Source organism: Mobula hypostoma, chromosome 9, assembly GCF_963921235.1.
Source record: "Mobula hypostoma chromosome 9, sMobHyp1.1, whole genome shotgun sequence".
NCBI classification, from domain to species: Eukaryota; Metazoa; Chordata; class Chondrichthyes; order Myliobatiformes; family Myliobatidae; genus Mobula; species Mobula hypostoma.
Genome location: NC_086105.1, coordinates 90,962,585 through 90,982,442, shown reverse-complemented (window position 1 = coordinate 90,982,442; position 19,858 = coordinate 90,962,585). Strand labels below are relative to the sequence as shown.

Sequence of the window (19,858 nt, the reverse complement as noted above, 5' to 3'; positions counted from 1 at the left end):
AAACTATAAATAAGTACGGTGGATTCCAGTTAAATGGGACACACTGGGATTGGCACATTTTAGCCAAATTAAGCGGTTGCCCCAGTTAGCCGCAGTTTCATGGCAATAGTTAAAAAGAAATATAAGTGCCAAATTAACGTTAACTGAGTAATAAATTATGTAATTAAATAAAATACAAAACAAATTAGAACACAATCAACAATACTGCAGTACTATAAAGCTGTGTATTGGTTCCTAATAGCTATTGATAGAGGAATTCATTCAATGTATGCTGCTGTGTTCTTTTAGCTGTAAATGAACAAAATCAGTGCAGACAGTGGACTGCAGTCAAACAGTGCTCGTGATGATTGCATTCTCCAAATCGTGGATACTTTCAAATTCTTCATAGTTCCTAACTTGAAGTAGTGAAATTGTTTCATTTTCACTCTGGCTATATCTGGCATCTCCAAACCTGAATGTTTGAAACCATAGCGAGCAAAACAGTTCTGAATAGTCTTACTGTTTATTACTGACCAACTATCAGTGACAAAAATCACTGCTTTTTGAACACAAATACATGCAAGTGACGCTATTTAAAAACTGTTACCTTTATGCACAGTGTACTAACTGCCACATCATGTACACTCCACCCATGTTAATTAGAAAATGTTCAGCAATGATCTCTTGCTCCAAATAGATGAAGGGAATCAGAGCTAATTTCTTGTTTTGTTTTTGTTCTTTAAGAGTTGTCCCAAATAAGCGGCTACCCTGATTGACAGCCCAATTAACCAAAATCCACTGATACTCAAAATAAAAAAAATTAAATTAAATAAGTAGAGCAAAAAAAGAGCAAGCAGAAGTGAGTTAGTGCTGATGGGTTTATTATCCATTCTGAAATCTGATGGTAGAGGGGAAGTTGTTGTTCCTTCAGGCTCCTGTACTTCCTCTCTGATGGTAGCAATGAGAAGAGGGCATGTCCTGGGTGCTGGGAGGGTCCTTCATAATGGATGCCACCTTTTCTGAGACATCACCTTTTGAAGATGTCCTCGATACTGAGGCTACTGCATGTGATAGTGCTGGCTGTATTTAAAACTTTCAGCAGCTTTTTCCGATCCTGTGCAGTGGCCCTTACATACCAGATGATGATGCAACAGTTACAATGCTCTCCATGGCACATTTGCAGAAATTTGCGTGAGTCTTTGGTGACGTACTGTCTCCTCAAACTCCCAATGAAACATAGCCACCATTGTGCTTTCTTTGTAATTGTATCAATATGTTGGACACAGGATAGATCTTCAGAGAGGTTGATGCCTTGGAGCTTGAAACTGCTCACCCTTTCCACTGCTGATCCCCTAACTTTCCCTTCCTGAAGTCCACAATCAAATTCTTGGCCTTACTGACATCGAGTTCAAGGTAGTTTTTGTGACACCACTCTGGCTCTGAATAATGGAGTAAGTGATAGGGTGTCCAGACAGAGGTGAATACATGCAGTGGACTATTGCATTATCTTTCTGGACTTCCAGCCATTCCCTTTCCTCCTGCAGTGGGGTGACTAAACCCAAAGCAGACAATTCAAAAAGAACGTAGCTTCAAAGATACATCAGAGCAACACCAACTGCTTCTCAAAGTCCAAAATCTGGATCATAAGTTTTAATTGATGATGTTTCCTGAATGTTTCTTTCTAGGTATTCACACATTCAGGAAACCTGATTCCACATCTACAGAGTAGAGAGCTGGAGCTGCAGAATATCCTCCTCTTAGTGTCAAAATGTCTAATCCTGGTATGCATTTAATATGAGAGGGGATAAGTTGAATGTATGGGTCACGTTTTACTTTATTTTTTAACACTGAGATTGGTGGGTGCCTGGAATGCACTGCCATGGTTGGCCATGAGACAAATACAACAGAGGCATTAGACAGGCACAGGAGTTCACAGAGAATGGACGGTCATAGCTATTGCGTAGGCAGAAGGGATTAATTTAGTCAGGCATTTAATTACTAGTTTCATTATTGTGGCACAACATTGTGATTTGAAGGGCCTTTCCTGTAACATACTGTACAAACTGTTAAGTATAATATTCCCACAAGCCAAAGACTGTGCATTCAGTGGAACTGGGAGATCTTTCCTGACTCTGTCTACTATAATATTAATTAACTTCCAACAACACTTGGGTCCAGATGCTTTACTGCTTACTTAACTTGGCCTTACAACTCTCCACCCTGTCTTTTCTGAACTCCCACGCTTAGTCTCTGCCCCACCTTCATACCCACCAAAGCCCTACTCTGCATGATCCCCAAGAGACCTTGTTAGATTGGTCCATACAGTTTAGAGAAATGAGGAGCAATCGCATCAGGAAAAATATGATCTGGAGAGGGCTTCACCACATAAAAGCCTCTTCTTTTCCTGTCTTTGATTTTAAATTGGGGTAGAGTCGTAGGACAGGCAATAGTAACTGGGACAGAAATGAAGAAAATTTTTGTTACCCTATGGGTCATACAGTTTGGAACTTTCTATCTTACTGAGTAGTAGATGCTCAGTTATTTATGGCTGAGATCCACACATTTTTGAAAATCATAGGAGTTAGGCGATATGGGGACTAAGCAGAAAAGTGTTCTTGAGGTAGAAGATAAACTATAACTGTGATGGAGAGCACACAGTAAACGCACTCCTTACACACACACACAAACACTGCCTTGTCATCCTGCTGTTGTTTTGCTGAGTGTGCACACTTCAATGTCTACCCCAGTATATTTTCATAGTGGGTCCTAAACCGAGCTAATGTGCTTGGGTTGGCCTTCTGGTGCCTCTCCCGTCATACAAGGTGGAACATTCCATTTCTTCAGGAATGGGGGTATGTAAATGTGTATATGTTGTTGTAAACAACAGGAATTCTGCAGATGCTGGAAATTCTCACTCCATCCTCCCGCTACCCCACTAGGAATAGGGTTCCCCTGGTCCTCACCTACCACCCCACCAGCCTCCGGGTCCAACATATTATTCTCCGTAACTTCCGCCACCTCCAACGGGATCCCACCACTAAGCACAACTTTCCCTCCCCCCCCCCTGCATTCCGCAGGGATCACTCCCTATGCGACTCCCTTGTCCATTCGTCCCCCCCATCCCTCCCCACTGATCTCCCTCCTGGCACTTATCCGTGTAAGTGGAACAAGTGCTACATATGCCCTTACACTTCCTCCCTTACCACCATTCAGGGCCCCAAACAGTCCTTCCAGGTGAGGCAACACTTCACCTGTGAGTCGGCTGGGGTGATATAGTGCGTCCGGTGCTCCCGATGTGGCCTTTTATATATTGGCGAAACCCGACACAGACTGGGAGACCGCTTTGCTGAACACCTACGCTCTGTCCACCAGAGAAAGCAGGATCTCCCAGTGGCCACATATTTTAATTCCACATCTCATTCCCATTCTGACATGTCTATCCACGGCCTCCTCTACTGTAAAGATGAAGCCACACTCAGGTTGGAGGAACAACACCTTATATTCCGCCTGGGTAGCCTCCAACCTGATGGCATGAACATCGACTTCTCTAACTTCCGCTAATGCCCCACCTCCCCCTCGTACCCCATCTGTTACTTACTTTTATACACACATTCTTTCTCTCACTCTCCTTTTTCTCCCTCTGTCCCTCTAAATATACCCCTTGCCCATCCTCTGGGTCCCCCCACCCCCCGCTCTCCTTGTCTTTCTTCCCGGACCTCCTGCCCCATGATCCTCTCGTATCCCTTTTGCCTATCACCTGTCCAGCTCTTGGCTCCATCCCTCCCCCTCCTGTCTTCTCCTATCATTTTGGATCTCCCCCTCCCCTCCAACTTTCAAATCCCTTACTCACTCTTCCTTCACTTAGTCCTGACGAAGGGTCTCGGCCTGAAACGTCGACTGCACCTCTTCCTAGAGATGCTGCCTGGCCTGCTGCGTTCACCAGCAACTTTTATATATGTTGTTGTATACTTTATTTAAGGTAAATTGGATTATTTCATAATCTGATTGTTACTGCACTGTGGGTGCACCATAATTAACACTGTCATGTCCTAATGCTGAATAAAAAGGAGCTCAGTGAGGGAGCGATAGGGGCTGCCGGGAGTTCACACTGTACAGAGTGAGCTATTACTGTGTTTTCTGGTAGATATCTTTTCGTAAATTTTCACTAATTTTTGTAAGTTTGATTTTTGACACACCTAAGATACACTCTTGCACTAAAGTGCTAAGTGACTGGAGCCATTTTTGCTTTGGTCATAACCCACATATCTAACAATAACCTAATAAATGGTAGGTCAAAGCCAAGACATAGAGCTGTGTGCTGCTGATGCTCATCAGGCATCTACAACTTGAGCTGAGATATAAGGAGCCTCTGGTAATACTGGAGCAATTAGTGTCAGTGCAGCATTGCAAGAGTATCCAATTCCTTAAGAGTACCTCAGCCTGTACAAGATGGCCCAAGAAACGAGACAACTATTACTAACTCACCACTTTTTTGAGAGGCTTTAAACTAGGGCCTGGTCTGATCTTAGGTGGATGACATAAACCTCATGGGAAAAAACCAAGTACTGTAGAGAACAAAGTAGCAGCAATAAGCCATTTGGTCTGTTGAGCTTGCCCTGCCATTTAAGCATATTATCATGACCTGGCATTTTTCCACATTCTTTAATACTGCAAGTCAACAAAAACTTGAGTTAAAATTAATCGACCAGGTATTTAGGCCTATTAGTAAACTCTTTATAGATTTAAGTTCTAAATATCTACTTTCTCTTGCACCTAGAAGTTATTCTTCAAAGTCTAAGCCTAAATTTGTGGACGGCATCCCCTAATCCTTGATTCCCTAACTAGTTCCTCTTTATCTGCCCCATCAGCATCTTTAATATCATGAAACCTTAAACCAAATCTCTTTTTAATCTTCTAAATTCCAGTGAATTTAGCTCCAGATTACGTAGCTTTTCTTTACACCTTATTGCTGTTGAGTCCAGTAGAATTCCTCCCATTTTCCTGGCAAGTAATTTGACCAATAGCACTGAAGGAAGACCGACTGTTATCTCATGCTAATTCATCAGAGATTTCTTTGAACAAATTGACAGCCCGAATTCCGGCATTCCAATGTTATAACGCACTTTGGGTCACAGATTATGACAGTTATAGAGTACATGTCCATCTTTGACAAGCTCACATGCTCTAGTTACCGTGGATCGTGCTGGATACTCCTCAAGGCCAAGTCAAATGCGATGTTCCGTGAAAGTTCCTCAGGTGAACTCATCAGACGCTGGAGATCATTCTGTAAGAAATAAGAAAACTTTTAGTACAGTAACAGCAAGTGACACTGTGAATGCATCCAAAGTTAACTTGAATATTTATTGCCCTGTGCAATTCAGGCTCAACAAAGAGTGAAACTCCCTCCCATATCAATACAACTAGCTGGTAAGGCCTGAGGTGGGGATTGTCACCAATCTGCTTCCTTTGACTCCAGTTAGGCAGATCTCTCTGGTGATCACAGATTATGAAATAGACAAAAATATCTCAAAACACAACAAGCTCAACAGGTAAGGAAGTGCAGTGTACACACATGAACTTCACCAACAAGTTTTATAGATAGCTGCTTTCATATGAAATGTCTATCAAACAGGCAAGCTCTATGGTCACCTCTCTTGCTGTACATGTCTCTTATCTCAAATCGCTTAAAAATGTGTACCTCACTGTAAATTTGGAAAGTGCTCTGGGAGGGCTTGTGTTCGAAGTAATTCAAACCTGGTTGAACTCTACACATCCATTAGGCTCTTCACAGGCAGTCATCAAGTCAAGGCTACCATGTTCTGGTAATGTGTGGTTAGATCTGAAGTGGGATTAAAACGTGACCATATGCAGCACAGGCCAGTGTTATACTGCAGGCTAAGAATGATGACAGTATGCTCTATACGATTTGCTCCACTATCCAAACTTTTATCGCCACTCTGACAATATATGAGGAAGCACTCAAAGGTTGTATTAAACCAATTCTTGCTAGGAAAACACTGAATGACTCTGGCCAAAGTCTCCATTGTCAGTTAGTTAAATGGTTCACTGATGAGCCATTTCAAGCACAAAGATGGATGGGGATTTCTCCATGGAGTAAAGAAGGATGAACTGAATGATGATAATTTAAATTGAGCTTATAAAACAACAGAGTTCCCAATATTGATGGGGGTCAGTAATCAGAGGACTTGCATTAAATTGCTTTTGAAAGGTGTCTGTGTGTGTGGAAGTCTCTCTGCCTCTGCCTGCTGCTAGCACAAGCGCCTCTGTGGCTGTGCCAGCTCATGCATGCCCATGTGTGCATGTGTGTGCACCCGTCTGTCTGTGTACGTGCACCCGGGCGTCATGCATAACTGTATCTGTCTCTGCACACGCACCTGTGTATGTTTGCATGCACCTGTGTCTGAGTACATACAAGTCTGCATGCATACCTCCATCTATCTGATTCATAAGAGAAACAGATCAATACTTAAAAAAAGGGATAAAGAATTCAAGCCTATCGGTAAAGAGCAGGGTGGCAGGACTGTCCTATTACAGTATGCCTGGGAGCAGGAGGAATGACTCTTAATGCACTGGAACAGTTTTCTTATAACTGTAATGGCTCAGTTTCCTCCAAAGGCAACCGTGCTACCTCACCTCTGCTGCCAAGGCAAATCCATCATCTTTTTTAGTATTTACAATAGCTTTTCCTTGATAGCTGTGTACAGACAGTTCATAGTTAAGAGACATTATTAGCTGCATTCAAAACCAGTCAGCTTCACTTGTTAGCAGAGTTTTGGTGCTAATTAAATGCTGTAAACAAACTGAAGCCCAGTTTTGTTTGCTTTGAGACATAATTAGTTTATTTTTTACTTACAGCAAAGAAAGAGAGGACCTCAACTCGACGCTTTGACATCTCATCAATATCGTTCAGGACTTCCAGAGTGTCTGAGTGGATAAATGAAGACACATTAGGCATCAACTTTTCATAGAGCTCACTGACCTACATGGGCTTCCAGTAAAACAGAGTCAAAACTACAATTCTCTTCTTTGTTAAACAAATGCTTTCACGGCTATAGTTTCCTCTCTAAGCTAATCTCTCACTAGAAGCTTCCAAGATATCCACATTTTTGCAAAGTGCCCACATCCCTACTTCAATCACTCCACCACTTAAAATTAGGGCGGTGTGGTAGTGTAGTGGCTAGTGTAATGCTTTACAGCGCCAGCGAATTCCCAGTGCTCTCTGTAAGGACTTCGTATGTTTTCCCGGTGATTGCATGGATTTCCTCTGGGTGCTCCAGTTTCCAAAAGGGTACAGGTTAATAAGTTGGCACTGGAAGCATGGCAATGTTTAGACTATGCTGGCCATTCATGCAAACAACATATTTTACTTGTGTTTCAGTGTACGTGACTAATAAAGCTAATATTTTCTTTGAGGCACCCTGCCTAAACTTTTCTCTCGTCTGTCTCTCTCCATTAACACTCCTTAAAACTTCACATTTTAGCAAAGCTTTGATCACTTGTCTAAACGTTTATTTTTTAAATGAGACAGCATTAAAAATAAAATCTAGTTGCTACACTAATGGAAAGATGTGATAGCATTGGAGAGGGTGCAGAGAAGATTCAATGTATTGAAACATTTTAGTTCAGGTGTGAATGGACAGTTTGGGATTATTTTCCCGAGAGCTTTTTCATAGTAAGATATAGGAGCAGAATTAGGTCATTTGGCCTATCGAGTTTGCTCCGCCATTTTATCATGGCTGATCCATTTTCCTTTCAGCCCCTCTCCTACCCCACCCGCCCACATCTCTTCATGCCCTGACCAATCAAGAATCGATCAACCTCTGCCTTAAATATACATAAAAATCTGGCATTCACAGCCACCTGTGGCAATGAATTCCACAGATTCACCACTCCCTGCCTAAAGGAATTCCTTCTCGTCTCTGTTCTAAAAGGATGCTCCCCTATTCTGAAGCTGTGTCCGCTAGACTTAAAACTCCCTCACCATAGGAAACATCCTCTCCACATCCACTCTGTCAAGGCCTTTCACCATTTGATAGGTTTCAATGAGGTCACCCTTCATTCTTCTGAATTCCAGTGAACATAGGCCCAGAGCCATCAAATGTTCTTCATATGACAAGCCATTCAATCCTGGAATTATTTTCATAAACCTCCTTTGAACCCTCTGCAATTTCAGCACATTCTTTCTAAAAAAAAAGGAACCCAAAACTGCTCATAATACTTCAAGCAAGGCCTCACCAGTGCTTTATAAAGTCTCAGCATTACATCCTGGCCTTGTTCTCTTGAAATTAATGCTAACTTTGGATTTGCCTTCCAAACCACAGACTCAACCTGTAAGTTAACCTCCGTTTAGAAAACAGTCAATGCTTTCATTTCTTCTATCAAAGTGCATGACCATATACTTCTCACACTGTATTCCATCTGCCATATATTTGCTCTTTTTCTTAATCTGTCTAAGTCTTTCTGTAGCCACTCTACTTCTTAAAAACTATCTGCCCCTTCACCAATCTTCGCATCGTCTGCAAACTTTGCAACAAAGCCACCAATTCCATCATCCAAATCACTGACATAACATCAAAAGAATCAGTCCCAACACAGATCCCTGTGCAACACCACTAGTCACTGGCAGCCCACCAGAAATAGTTCCCTTTATTCCCACTCTTTGCCTCCTGCCAATCAGCCATTGCTTTATGTGTGCTAGAATCTTTCCTGTAATACCATGGGCTTGTAATTTGTTAAGCAGCCTCACAATGGCTCTTTGTCAAAGGCCTTCTGAAAATCCAAGTACACAACATCAACCCATTCTCCTTTGTCTGTCTTGCTTGTTATTTCTTCAGAATTCCAACAGATTTGCCAGGCAAGATTTACCCTTGGGGAAACCATGCTGACTACAGCCTATTTTATCATGTGCCTCTAAGTACCCCGAAAGCACATCCCTCAACAATCGACTAAAGCATCTTCCCAACCACTGTGGTCAGACTAACTGGCCTATAATTTCCTTTCTCCTGCCAGCCTCTCTTCTTGAAGAGAGGAGTGACATTTGCAATTTTCCAGTCCTCCGGAACCATTTCAGAATCTAGTGATTCCTGAAAGATTATTACTAATGCCTCCACAATCTCTTCAGCCACCCCTTTCAGAACCCTGAGGTTTACACCATGTGGTCCAAGTGACTTATCTACCTTTAGACCTTTCAGTTTCCCAAGAACCTTCTCCCTAGTAATGGCAACTTCACACACTTCATTACCCCGACACCTGGAGCTTTCACCACACAGTGTCTTCCACAGTGAAGACTGATGAAGTTTGTCCGCTATTTCCTTGCCCCCCCCCACTATTACCTCACCAGCATTGTTTTCCAGTTGTCCAATATCCACTCTCGTCTCTCTTTTACCCTTTAGGTATCCTCTTTAATATTATTGGCTAGCTTACTTTTGTATTCCACCTTTACCTTCTTAATGACCTTTTAGCTGCATTCTGTTGGTTTTTAAAAGCTTCCTCTAACTTCCCACTAATTTTTGCTCTATTATATGCCCTCTCTTTGGCTTTTATGTTGGCTTTGACTCCTCTATTTTATATATATATATATCTACCAGGTCACCTTTGAGGAGGCTGAGAGGTGACCTGATAGATATATATACAATTATGAATGTCATAGACAGGGTAAAAACATGCCTGTCCAGTAAAAATCTTTTTCCTTATGGCAACAGAGTCTAAGGCAAGACAGCATAGTTTAGAGCGAGGAAAAGGTGGCTTGGTGAGAGGGTCTGAGGGAGCTTTTTCCACACAGAACACCTAGTAATTGGACTACTAAAGCAGTCTACAGAGCTGATGTGGGTAAATGGGATAAGTACAATGATGCAGCATAGATGTGGCAGGCTGAAGGGCCTGCTTCTATATTGTCTGACTCCTGACTACCTGGCTGGTGAGTAGAAAGGGTTTTAAACTGAATAGACCAATCAAAAGACAATAATGACTCAGATCCTATGCAACGATGCAGCTGGAAGAGTTTAAGTCATTCAGAAACCTATAAACATGCTGCCTTCTGTATCCTTAGTACTGTTGAAGGGTCTTGACCTGAAATGTCAACTGTTAATTCTCTTACATACATGCTGAGTTCTTCCAGAAATTTGTGTTGTTGTATAAAAAAGCTAAGTTTTCTTTTTCATAAAAAATGGTCCTGATGTTCACTTCTCCTTCTTGGTGGGCAAGCATTTCTCACTGGTCTAAATCATGACAGTGGGCATTCTTCCAGTCTGACCCTAACATCAGTTTTACATGGAATCCCTCATGTTCATGCACATGTACCTGTCTCTAACAAGAAATTCTGGAGAGGGAGGCTGGGGCAGCGATAGTAATCTAAAGAATCCTATAAGCCCATTGCATCAGCTCTGTAAAAGGCCTCTCTGGAATGGCAAATAGAGCCAACAACAGACCTGCCTTCACCATTACTACAATCTGGACTTGGGACAGACAGGTTCCATGACTCTCTGTTCTCTAGCACAGCATATGGTAGAGCCCAGCAGTTGGGATCACTGGAACATGACTATTCTCTGGTCTCAAGAGGAGGCACAAATTTCACTGTGCCTCTCCCAGTCCTCAACATCCTACTCCCATTCAACATTTCAGGCTGCTCCTTCCAAGAAGTGGGAGCACCCTGTGGATTCCTATGGACCGAAAGCAATGTTACAACTGGGCCAGAAAGGCATACACAGACTCTGTAGGAGCTACGTGGAGAGTTGCACATTCTCATAGGGTAGTGTATGATCCCAGATCCACAGGCTGCTAACCCTGGATCTAAGACTGTAAGAACATAATTGGAGCAGCCACAAAACACAGTCCTATGGTAAAGATTATAGCTAATCACTGTTTGTCCTCACACATGATTCCTATTCAGGCACAATATCTATTGGCTGATCTATTTCATGTGTTTTTTGGGATATGGTGTCACTAGCAAGGACAGCATTTGCTGCCCTTTGCTAATTGCCCATGAGAAGATGGCAAACTGGTGTAGTCTTTTTTGTGAATTTCTCACAGAGCTGATGCAGAGGGGTTCCATGATTTAGAGTCAGCAAGGAAGGAAGACAGCCGATATACAGTGTTTCTTAGTCAAGATGGTATGTGGCTTGGAGAGAACCTGCAGATGTTAATGGGTTTGGGAGATGCTGTCAGAATAGATTGGGTAAGTAACCACGATGCATTTTGTAGATGGTATGTACTGCAGCCATGCTGCACCAGTGATGAAGGAAAGAGTATTTGAAGTAGTGGACAGTCAACCAGTGCCGGATGATCTTGTGTGTTGTTAGCTGCTTTTATCTAAGTGAGCAGAGACTATCTCTTCACAAGAAGATAATAGGAATAGCAATAACCATTGCCCCTGCCAGCAATGCCACAGGTTAGAATATTCATGGAATCAAGAAGCAAGACATTGCAGCAGCAGGATACCCAGCCTGTGGCTCTGGGTCCGTCAATAGTTCAAAATTATTTAAAGTTTTTATTCTTTAAACTATGTGAAGACCAGTCTTGCTCTCTAATTATGAAATCCCTCATTTCCCAATAATCAATTTGATGTATGATTAACATGCATCCTCTATGATTAGTTAGTCCATCCTCAGCTACAGAGATTACAATAACAGCTCTCCAGCAAGGGCAGCAGACAGCCTTCATTTCATCTTTCCTTGTACATTCAGTTAGCTTTCTCTCAGTTCCTTCAGGTTTGTGATAGACACTATTCCTCTGTTCTCTTACCTTCTAGAGCACGAGCTCTTGCAATCTTTTGAAGGAACGGTGCCACTTCAGCTGAAGTCAATGGAGTCATGGCAGAGAAACTGACCAGTGGGAGTGAGCTGGACGTTTCTTCCTCTTTGAGAGGGATGGAGAGTGGGGAGCAGGGAGGGGCAGAGGAACATAATTTAAACATACGGTTAGCAACTGAGGAGGACTGAAATGGAATTTCCTTACTATTTTCAAGAAGTCAGCCAGTTGAATAATTGTGGATTTGTTAAATGCAGTTTACACCTGCAATCTAATGAGTTGAGTTTCCCATTTATAGTTCCTGTTTGACATTAAACTTCAATGCACACTGTTATGAATACTGTGGGCAGACACAAAAGAATAACTGCCAGAAATATTCAAAAGATCAGATTTCAGATTGATGGCCTTTCTGAGCTCATAAACCATCATTAAACTGAATAATTAATTCTGTTCATCTCCTGACAGATGCCGCCCAGCTTGCTGAATATTTCCAGTATTTTGGATTTTCAGGCTAAGTTCTCACTTTTCAATTGTTGGAAGACCATAGTTTGATCGTCTACAGGAGGAATAACATTTAATTCTTGCAAGATTTGTTTGTGCCTGATCTCCAGCTGCCTGGCAGAGCGAACATAGTTCATCACCTTTCCAGAGTCACTGCAAGAAGGAAGGATGATTCTGGCCATTATCTTCATATAGTTACATTGCTATGTGTAGAAGCCATGGTACAGATATTAATTGCTATGATTTCTTACAACAGAACAGCGACAAGGCTTCAATAAATGCTCAGTTTGTTGTGAAGCTCTTTTTATCTATTTGAATACATGATAGGTCCCAAATAAATACAAGTATTTTGAAATCCTGTAGTACAAGTATATTCGTATCCTGCAGAATTTTCAAAGAAATGTGGACTTACAACATCATAGTAGAACTGGATTTTGAGACAGAAATAATCTGACCACATAGACTTCCATTCCTTCTCCCACATAATCACTGACTTAAGTTTACAAATATAGTTGGGATACTGGCTGGCAGAATGGTACTCACCCCCATCCTCATCCTCTACATTCTCCTCAACAAGCCCAGTCCGTGTTGGGAGTGTTAAACCAGCCAGCAAAGACTTAAGCAGCGCCATCTCTGGGTACTCCCGTGACAGATAACTGTGGGGCACATTAAAACAGTAAGGATATTATTGTATTAAAAAAAATTGCATTTCAAATGTGCTTTTGGGCAACATATTTCAGACTGACAGCATACATGGAACAGCAATAGCTATGGAGGGTTACAGACCATGAATTTTGAACTTATTTAGCACACACAAGCAACTTGTTCTTACTTCAAGACCTATTCTGAGAGAAACTCACTGAATCCTGATAACTTTTTGTTGCTCTGTGACAGCTGAAAGGTTTGATTAATTTATTGGATGTGGGCATAGACAATAAGGCCTTCATTTATTTCCAGCCTACTTGTAGATCGCTGTAGTCTTTGTTGTTGTACAACAGATCCAGCATTTAGACCTAGTGATCCAAGTTAGGGTTGTGCATGGCGTGCAAGGGAAATTTGTATGTGATGCTCTCATCTCCTTAACCCCTTCTTTTTGGTGGCAGAGATTACATTTTGGAGGATATTGTAGAAGATGGTGCACTTTGTAGCCATGATGCACCAGCTGTGATGGACAGATTGTATGTGTAGGATGGCAGATGTGGTGTCAATCAAGCAAACCACTTTGTCCTGGATGGTTTAGAATTTCTAAACTGTTATTGAAGTTGCCTGGTATATTACATCACTTTTCTGATGCACCTTGTAGACGGTTGAAAGGTTCTGGTTGTCAGGAGGCAAGTCCCTTGTTGCAGATCTAACGTCTGATGCGCTCTTACAACAAGAGCAGCTGTAGATTATCCAGTTACGATTCTGGTGAATGATCACCTCCAGTGTTAATCAGGGGAACTCATGATATAACATCAAGATAGCCATCGTCCAGCATTTACAATGTCTTGTATCAGTGGAAGTATGAATATTGTTCAGGTCTTGCTGCATGCAGGTATGGTCTGCTTCCCCGAATGGCCAGCTACTACTGGGATTGAATATTTTGTAATTATCAGCAGACTTCACATATTCAGATCTTATGATGAAAGGCCATTGACAAATCAGCTGAAATGAGCTGCTGTAGGATGTGGATTTACTCCTGAGGCTGTGTTTGATTGACTTCCAACAACCATAATCATCTTTCTCTACAGGAGGTTTATCTTCAGCCAACAGTGCTTTTGCCTTGACTTTCATTTTAGTTTCTTGATGCTACCCCTCAGTTAAATGGTGCCCCCATGGTGGTAAATCTCACCTCTTGGAGTTCAATTCTGCTTCATAGAAGAGACTGAGAGCAAATTATCCAGGCAAGAATCAAATCAAGTGAACAGGTTGATGGAGAGTCAACAGTGTTTGATAGCATGGATGACAATTCCCACTATCACTTAGACAGTAGACTAAATGGGCAATAAGCACTCCATTAAATTTGTCCTTTTTTTTTGTAGACAAGACACACTTGGGCAATTTTACACATTTTTAGATGGATGTTCCTGTTGTAACTGAGACAGCTTGAGATACAGGTTTTAAAAAAAATATATATATACAAATATATATACATATATACAAATATACACATATACACACACACACACATATATATATATATATTTTTTTTAAATATTCAATTTTTTGGGGTTGTCATTGCTGGCAAAGCCAGAATTAATTGTCTATCCTTCACTCAGTACAGTGGATTTCTGGACCACTTTAAGAATCAACCAAATTATTATATGTCATATATTATCTAAATAAGATAACAACAGATTTCCTTCCCTGAAGGAGCGGATGGGTTTTCACAATAATCTAATAGACTTGCATTCATTGTTATCAAGGCATGCTGTTTTTAAAATTATTAACCAAATTTATTAAGCTAATATTGAAATTCAGGAATAACCCTGCAGATTCTGGAAACTGAAATAAAAACATAAGTCACGTAACTGTTCTGATGATGTGGTTATTGCCTGAGTTTCCAACATTTTCCATTTTATTAATAATTTGCTGTGGTGGGGCCTCAAGTCAATATGTTCTGATTACTAATGATTGTGCCACCTGAGCCTCGGTTACCTTGAAGCACACACTTCTAGCATCACAGCCAAGATACTGTCTTGTCCTAATTCTTTACATTATCAACTGTTCCTGACTGCTTTCTGACAGTGTTGTGGAGTGAACTAAATTAACTAACAACTGGGTTCTGAGATTATGAGAACTTCAGGAGGAAGCTGAGAACAGATTATTCACACAGCACTTCTGGCTACAGATGACTTATGGTTGCCCAGTTCTGAGCTGTCAAATTTGTCCCAACTTTATTCCACTTAACATGATGGTCATGCCAGCCAACCCAATGGAGTGTACACTTGGTGAGAAGGCAGGTTTTGTCTGCACCAGGACTGTCAGAGATCACTCACAAATACTGTTAGAGGCAGATATATGTTCAACAAGTAAACTGCAGAAATATTCTGGTGATGGGAAGAAGGCAATGGATCAGGACTAATTAAAGCCGGTACAGAATCAATGGCCCAATTGACTTCTTTGCTGTAATCCAGTAGTCCCCAACCACTGGGCCGCGGACCGGTACCGGGCCGCAAAGCATGTGCTACCGGGCCGCAAGGAAACGATACGAGTCAACTGCACCTTTCCTCATTCCCAGTCACGCCCACTGTTGAACTTGAACGCACTCGAGGTCATTACCCACGCGAGGACATCAGTCGGTCATTAACCTACAACTACTCGATGAGTAAAAAACAAACGTTGCTTGAGAGTTTCTTTGGAAGATATGGTAGGGGACAGAAAAGGCCTAACGATGATGATAATGCAGAGACATGGGAGGCTAAGACTGCAAAAAAAAGAAAGCTTCCTTCAACAGAAAATACGACGAGTCGCACATAAAATATGGCTTTATTGCAACCGGTGACTCTCACGCTCCAAGCCTTGTGTGATCTGTGGAGACAAGCTGTCTAATGAGGCAATGAAGCCCTCAAAACTGCTTCGGCACCTTGAGTCCAAGCACCCTGCATTTAAAGACAAACCCGTTGAGATTTTTTTTGAGTGAAAAAAACGTGAGCAAGCGGAACAGAAGCAAGTGCTGAGAGCCACCACCTCCACAAATGCTGCTGCTCTGAGAGCGTCGTACTTAGTGTCTAGCCGTATTGCTAAGGCTAGGAAGCCTTTCACTGTTGGTGAAGAATTGATTCTGCCTGCTGCCAAGGACACGTGCCGTGAACTGTTGGGAGAAGCTGCAGCTAACAAGATGGCACAGGTTTCTCTTTCAGCTACCACAGTTTCAAGGAGATTCGATGACATAGCGGAGGACATCGAAGCACAGTTGTTGGAACGGTTTAATGAGTCTGGTTTCACTACCCAAGTCAAAGAGGTTGCTCCTGAATGCCAGTCTACACACTGTCACACACAGGGAAATGCTGGCTAGCCGAAAAATGTCACCTGATCTTAACAATGTATTGAGTGACGTTGCTGAAGTTATCAATCACATCAAAGCAAAAGCCCTGAACTCACGTCTGTTTGAGCAGCTTTGTGAAGAAATGGATGCAGAGCACAAATACCTTCTCTTACCCACTGAAGTCAGGTGGCTTTCAAGGGGGAGAGCCCTGGCCAGGGTTTTTGAGATAAGAAAGCAGCTACAGAGATTTCTTTCAGGAAAAAAGTCACCACTGGCAGCACACTTCAGTGACGAGTGGATAGCATCTGTGTGACATCTTCAACCTGCTCAATGAACTCAATTTGTCACTTCAGGGGAGAATGACAACTGTCCTCAAGTTGGCAGATAAGGTGTCTGCTTTCAAAGCCAAACTGGAACTGTGGGAACGGCGAGTGGACAGGGGCATATTTGACATGCTCCCAACATTAGCTGGGAATTTGGGAGAGACTGAGGCTGCACTGTTCTTTTCACAGCTGGTGCGCGGTCACCTATCTTCGCTGTTGACAGAATTCGAGCATTACTTCCCAACCCCAAATGACCCAAGACGTGCAAAGGAATGGGTCCGTGACCCACTTGTGAATGTCCCCAGTGAATCATCCATGTCAGCGCGGGAAGAAGATCAACTCCTCGAGCTTGCAAATGACGGTGGGCTGAAAAGTATGTTTGACATAACATCTCTGCCGGCATTCTGGATCAAAGTCAAGGCTGAATATCCTGAGATAGCCATGAAAGCACTGAAAACGTTGCTTCCATTTCCAGCATCATATCTCTGTGAAGTGGAGTTTTCTGCAATGAGCGCAACGAAAACTAAATTGCAGAATAGACTGGACATAAGGAACCTCCTTATGACTTATGATTGACTTATCGTTATATTCATACGAGGAAAATATGCGCTGTGTGTTTAAAATTAAATTCATTAGATAAACCCTTTTAGAAACAAAATTGAGTGTATTAGCCTCTGATAAGTGATTTATAGTTGACTTACAATATTAAACCGGTCCACGGTGCGAAAAAAAGGTTGGGGACCCCTGCTGTAATCATTCTGTGATTGGTCAACATGATTGTTCACTATGTCCTGAGATTTTCTCGACGTTGACTGGGGTTTGCTGTGTCTGATTACAGACCAATAAGGAGCAGTCAAGCTTGTTTTATTCTTGTGTTTGAATGCAGCAGCATCTGATAAAAGTGAAGATTTACTAAGCCATATTGCTGAATAGCAAGAGCCATTTACAGGCATTCACTTAAAAACAGCAGATTTCTATACTTGATCAACATGATCCAGCTAATTGAAAATCTTAGCTTTTTAAAGGACGGCTTAGTCTATGCTCAGTAAAAGCCATGTTGGTTTCTGAAGTGTTACAAATCATGATTTGTACAGTTTTGGGCTAAGTGTATTTGACCACCCCTCCAAACTGATTTTCAAATGCTTTGAGGGGCTGGTCGTGGAGCACATTAAAGCCTTGCTCCCAGCTGCACAGGACCCCTCCCTGTTTGCTTATCATTCGAATCGATCCACTGACGATGCAGTAGCGTCTGCCCTCCACTCTGTCCTGTCCTATCTGGAAAATGGGGTCTCATATACCAGAGTGCTGTTTAAAGACCAGTCGGGCATTTAACACCATCATACCCCAGAAAATGGTGGGGAAACTGTCCTCTTTGGGTCTCAACACCTCCCTCTGCAAATGGATTCTGGACTTCAGTCAGTTCGTGTGGGTGGCAACGTCTCTAATCGCATGATGTTGAACACTGTCACTGTGCTGTTCACACAGATGACATATGACTGTGTCACAGGATTCAGCTCAATCCCTGTCATCAAGTTTGTGGATGGCCTCAAACGACGACAAGATGGACTACAGAGATGAAGTGGAGTGGCAGGTGAATTGATGTGAGAAGAATAACCTGATCCTGAATGTGGAGAAGACTAAGGAAATTATTGTGGACTTCAGGAAGGTGCAGATGAACCATCCCACTCTGTGAATACATGGCTCCTTCATAGAGAGTTGTGTGCACCAAGTTCCTGGGATGACCTCATCTGGTCCCTTCATATCACCTTCCAGAACAAGACGGCACAGCAGCATCTCCACTTCCTAAGGAGATCAAGGCAAGCGAGGTTCCCCCAACCTCCACCCCATCTTAATTGCATTTTATAGGAGTGCCATTGAGAGCGTCCTGACAATTTACATCTCCATCTGGTATGGAAGCAGCTGGGTTTCGGACCAGAAGTCCCTACAAGGGACAGTGAGAACAGCTGAATGGTCTCTCTACCATCCATCGGGGACATTTATTAGGAGTGCGGCTTACTCAGGGCTCCTAGTATCATTAAGGTTCTCACCCATCCATCCAGCATCTTCTTTGTCTTTCTACCATTAGGCAGGAGACTACGATGCATAAAAAACAAGATCAGTCAGGATGTGAAACAGTTTCTTCCCTCAGGCCATTAGGCTTCTGAACTCCCTGCCACATCGCATTCGAAGTGTCACAGGTTAACCTGCTCCATACCATACAATATTTAATTTATGCATTTTAGTTTGCCATTTATGATTTGGCTTGTTGCCATACATGGCTGTAAGTGTCAGTGCCAGTAACACCCTGTATTATCCTGAATTGAGTAAACATAATGGTCCTGGTGAGCTCCAGACACAGGTGCTACTGATACACAGAGGGGTTACTCACTCCATATCACATCACAGTTAGTAATTCATGTGCAGAAGTATGAGCAAGATCCCTGCATGATGAACTATCCACCATATCCAGAATCAGGGGTAAGCTTCATCTTGCAGTATATTGCCCATCATAATTGGGTAGGTACACTTCCAAGGCATAACAGGAGAAGAGAAACACCCTGACCACCAGCTGTTGCTGTTATATGAAGTTAATTATTCAGTGTTGGGAGAAATTTAGAAAATCAAATTCAATGCAACTTAAACTTCTGACTATAGTCAGGACCCTGAACAGAGCAAAGATGTCATAACCCTTACCGTTGACCAATCAGTTGAAGATTGGCCAATACTGTTACCTTTGGATCTATGCAACAAGGCTTCGGATATTACACCAGGTACAGCTGACTGCAAGAATCTGCAAAGGGATGTGGACACAGCTCAAGCACATCACATAGACAAAACTCTTCTCTACAGACTCCCTTGGAACGGCAACCAACATAATCAAAGACCCTTCTATCCCAGACATTTTCTCTTCTCCCCCATCCCATTGGGCAGAAGATTGCAAAGCCAGAAAGCCGTAACGCAGGCTCAAGTTCAGTTTCGATACTGCTGTTGTCGGACTCCTGAACTGACCTCTGCTATGATGTGACAGACTCTTGATGTCCCAATCTACCTCATTATGGCCTTGCACCTTATTATCTACCCACATAGATGGCCTAAAACACTCAAAAGCTTCTACAGACGTTCTGTGGAGAGCATACTGACAGGCTACTTCACTGTCTAGTATTGGCGGGGTGGGGGGGACTGCACAGGATGGAAATAAGTTGCAGAAAGTTGTAAAATTAGTCAGCTCCATCATGGGTACTGGCTTTTGCAGTATCCAAGTCATTTTCAAGGAATGGTGCCTCTGGAAGGCAGCGTCCATCATTAAGGATTCCCACCA

The 19,858-nt window shown here is 42.4% G+C and overlaps 1 protein-coding gene across 4 annotated transcripts in view; it reads right to left on the bottom strand.

The window, feature by feature from the left end:
- Positions 1 to 19,858, bottom strand: part of ints1 (integrator complex subunit 1) — a 149,298-nt gene that overhangs the window by 8,350 nt on the left and 121,090 nt on the right. For all 4 annotated transcript variants that reach the window (XM_063058663.1, XM_063058662.1, XM_063058665.1 and 1 more), the window contains 4 exons: positions 12,790 to 12,902; positions 11,740 to 11,853; positions 6,854 to 6,924; positions 5,172 to 5,263 (listed from right to left, as the gene is read on the bottom strand). In XM_063058663.1, the coding sequence (XP_062914733.1) occupies positions 5,172 to 5,263; positions 6,854 to 6,924; positions 11,740 to 11,853; positions 12,790 to 12,902 (390 nt within the window). The remainder of the gene's footprint in view (positions 1 to 5,171; positions 5,264 to 6,853; positions 6,925 to 11,739; positions 11,854 to 12,789; positions 12,903 to 19,858) is intronic.